Source organism: Penaeus vannamei, chromosome 20 (genome assembly GCF_042767895.1).
Source record: "Penaeus vannamei isolate JL-2024 chromosome 20, ASM4276789v1, whole genome shotgun sequence".
NCBI lineage: Eukaryota > Metazoa > Arthropoda > Malacostraca > Decapoda > Penaeidae > Penaeus > Penaeus vannamei.
The window spans coordinates 22,916,976-22,919,475 of NC_091568.1; the positions used below are offsets into that span (position 1 = coordinate 22,916,976).

General features: G+C 38.9%; 1 protein-coding gene across 1 annotated transcript in view; it reads right to left on the reverse strand.

The window, feature by feature from the left end:
• The window catches only part of LOC113821118 (protein SpAN), a 2,595-nt gene extending 2,535 nt beyond the window's left edge, over positions 1-60 (reverse strand). The window contains exon 1 of the mRNA XM_027373569.2: positions 1-60. This exon is cut by the window's left edge and continues 115 nt beyond it. Coding sequence (XP_027229370.2) covers positions 1-60 — 60 coding nt within the window.
• Between the last annotated feature and the right edge of the window lie 2,440 nt (positions 61-2,500).

The window sequence follows — 2,500 nt, forward strand, 5'->3', positions numbered from 1 at the left end:
GGGTAGTTGATGTAGACTCCATCGCGCCAATAGGTTCTTCCAACCACTGTAGTCTAGCATGTAAGATCCAGCTGGACTTCCCTATGCCAGATTTTACGCTAACTAGACAAGTCTTCTTAAAGTCTTGAATTAACTGGAACGGTGTCTACCATACTTTTGATGGCATTGTTTGGCGAAATGTTTATAATGCTTCTTGTCCTGTTAAATCTTTAAATTTGTTATTGTTGGACATCATAACGAGGTTTATACCCAGCAAAACTCTGAAATCTCGTTCACATGATAAAGCATGGTTTAATGAACGGTGTCACCAGGCTTATAGGGACAAACATGCTGCCTACAATCTCTGGTCTGCTAACCGTACTCGTCTTTGTTGGGAGAATTATGTTGCTATGCGAAACACCGCAACTAATGTTTATAAGGAGGCTAAATCTGAATATAATGCTCATTTGAAAGTTCTCTCACAAGCCTCACAGCCGCATAAATGGTGGTCAACACTAAAAACATCTCTGGTCTTGAGCCCTCTATTCCTCCTTTAATGAAATCTGATGGTAGGCCGTCATCTCCTTTGTAATTTAACCCGGGACGTCCGGGGTAAAAGGCCGGGTTTTGGTGCCTGACGTTAAGGGTTCATGACGCCATCGTTTCTAGAGGCGGAGCCCATCTCCTGGTCAAAAACAAGCTCAGTACCCTTGCTTCTGCGCACGTGACAGTGTTTCTTCCCCAGGCCCCTTCACTGAGCGTTAGATCAGGTGCCAGTTAGAATAAATTATTTTTATTTAAACCAAGAAAAAGATCGCTAAACAGGCAACTGTCACCAGTGGTTATTGTACTCTTACAACTTTCATATCTCTTTGCAATAGTACTTCAAGGAAAAAACAATTTACAAGCTAAAAGAAAAAAAAATGCAAACACCATGTAAATTTGCATTATTTCCAGTCGTAAACACTTTGTCCCAAAGAGAATCTGTTGGCTTCAGCTTCGTGTATATAAAGCTTATTACTTTCATAAAAACAAAACATGTTATATGTTGTATATACCTTATAAAAAGGAGTTATATTTTTAGATTATCCGTGAATATTATTTTGACTGTAGGTGTTCAAAAATCGAGTATTTATGATTGCATTCGGACAGCGAGGTGCGATGACGGCATATTTCTTATTATCAAGAGTGTAAATGCCTTGCATGTAATCACTTGATATATTTGAGTAATTGTATTGCTGTTGCTACGTGTTCATTGTAACAGACATTAAATGAATGCAGGCAGGGGAAAGTGAAAATATGCGGATAATAAATATAAAGAAATATTAATGACTGAATAGAGAGAGGTAGAGAGAGCTTGATAGATTAAGAGAGAGAGAGAGAGAGAGACAGAGATAGAGAGACAAAGAGGCAGAGAGAGACACACGCAGAAGCAGAGAAAGAGGCATAAAGAGAGAGAATGATGGAGAGAGAGAGAGAGAGAGAAAGAGAAAGTCAAAAGACTTAATTCCATTATTTGCAATGGTTCTTCTTTGTTCATATGCAGGGCAGTGTACAGTAATACAAACTAAATGAAGTTAATAGCAAGTTCATTCGTAGGGGAATTATAAAATAAGATCAAATAAATTGGCCACATCATTAGAAATAAAGGTACATAGTATGGCTTTTCATTTAATTATTAGATGCCAATGACAATTCAAAAGAAACCAATTTCCTTTTGAAAGTAATTAGATTGGAGATGTTTCTAATATTTTGTGGTAGGTTAATCCCGGTACCGGATCCTCGTACCTGTTTCCGTGTATAACCTCTTTATGAGCAGAGAGTTGGTATGTCTGGTTTGAATGCCTGTTTTGTTACCAATTATTTGTAGGTGCATAAACCAATGAGGATATTCACCCTATATGAATATATGAATGGATATGCCTATGCCCTATTGACATTTTGATTGAACGTTTAACAAGTTTCGTGTAGAGGTTATATAGTCATATTTATTTCCGAGAGAGAGAGAGAGGGGGGGGGAGGAGACAGAGGGGGGTTGTGCAGTCATGTTTATGGAAATGAACTTGGAGAGAGAGAGAGAGGAGAGGAGGGGGGGGGGAGCCGTTAGATTTTATACACATTCTGGATGTGATTCCCACGCCGCCGTTTCTAGACTGAAGTGTAGGATAGTTTCGCCGCACATTTTGCGCCCGGCAGCGGCAATCTGTGACGTCACTCCCAAACCTAGGTCGTCCGGGGTTTGGAGAAAAAAAAATGACGGCCGTAGTGTTACATATAGTCCGTTAGAGAAAGCTACCTTGTTAGCAGATTTTTTTATTTCAAAACAAAGTTTAGAAGTTGTTGAACTTTCTCCTTCATGTCAACCATTGCCATGTTTTAATTCATTTGCTTTCAGGTCCTCTGAAATCAAGTATCTGTTATCAGAACTAGATGAATATGATGGAGTAGACCCTAATGGCTTGTTTCCATTGATTTTGAAAAGACTAAATGGCCAATTAGCTCCTAAATTAGCCTTTTAGTT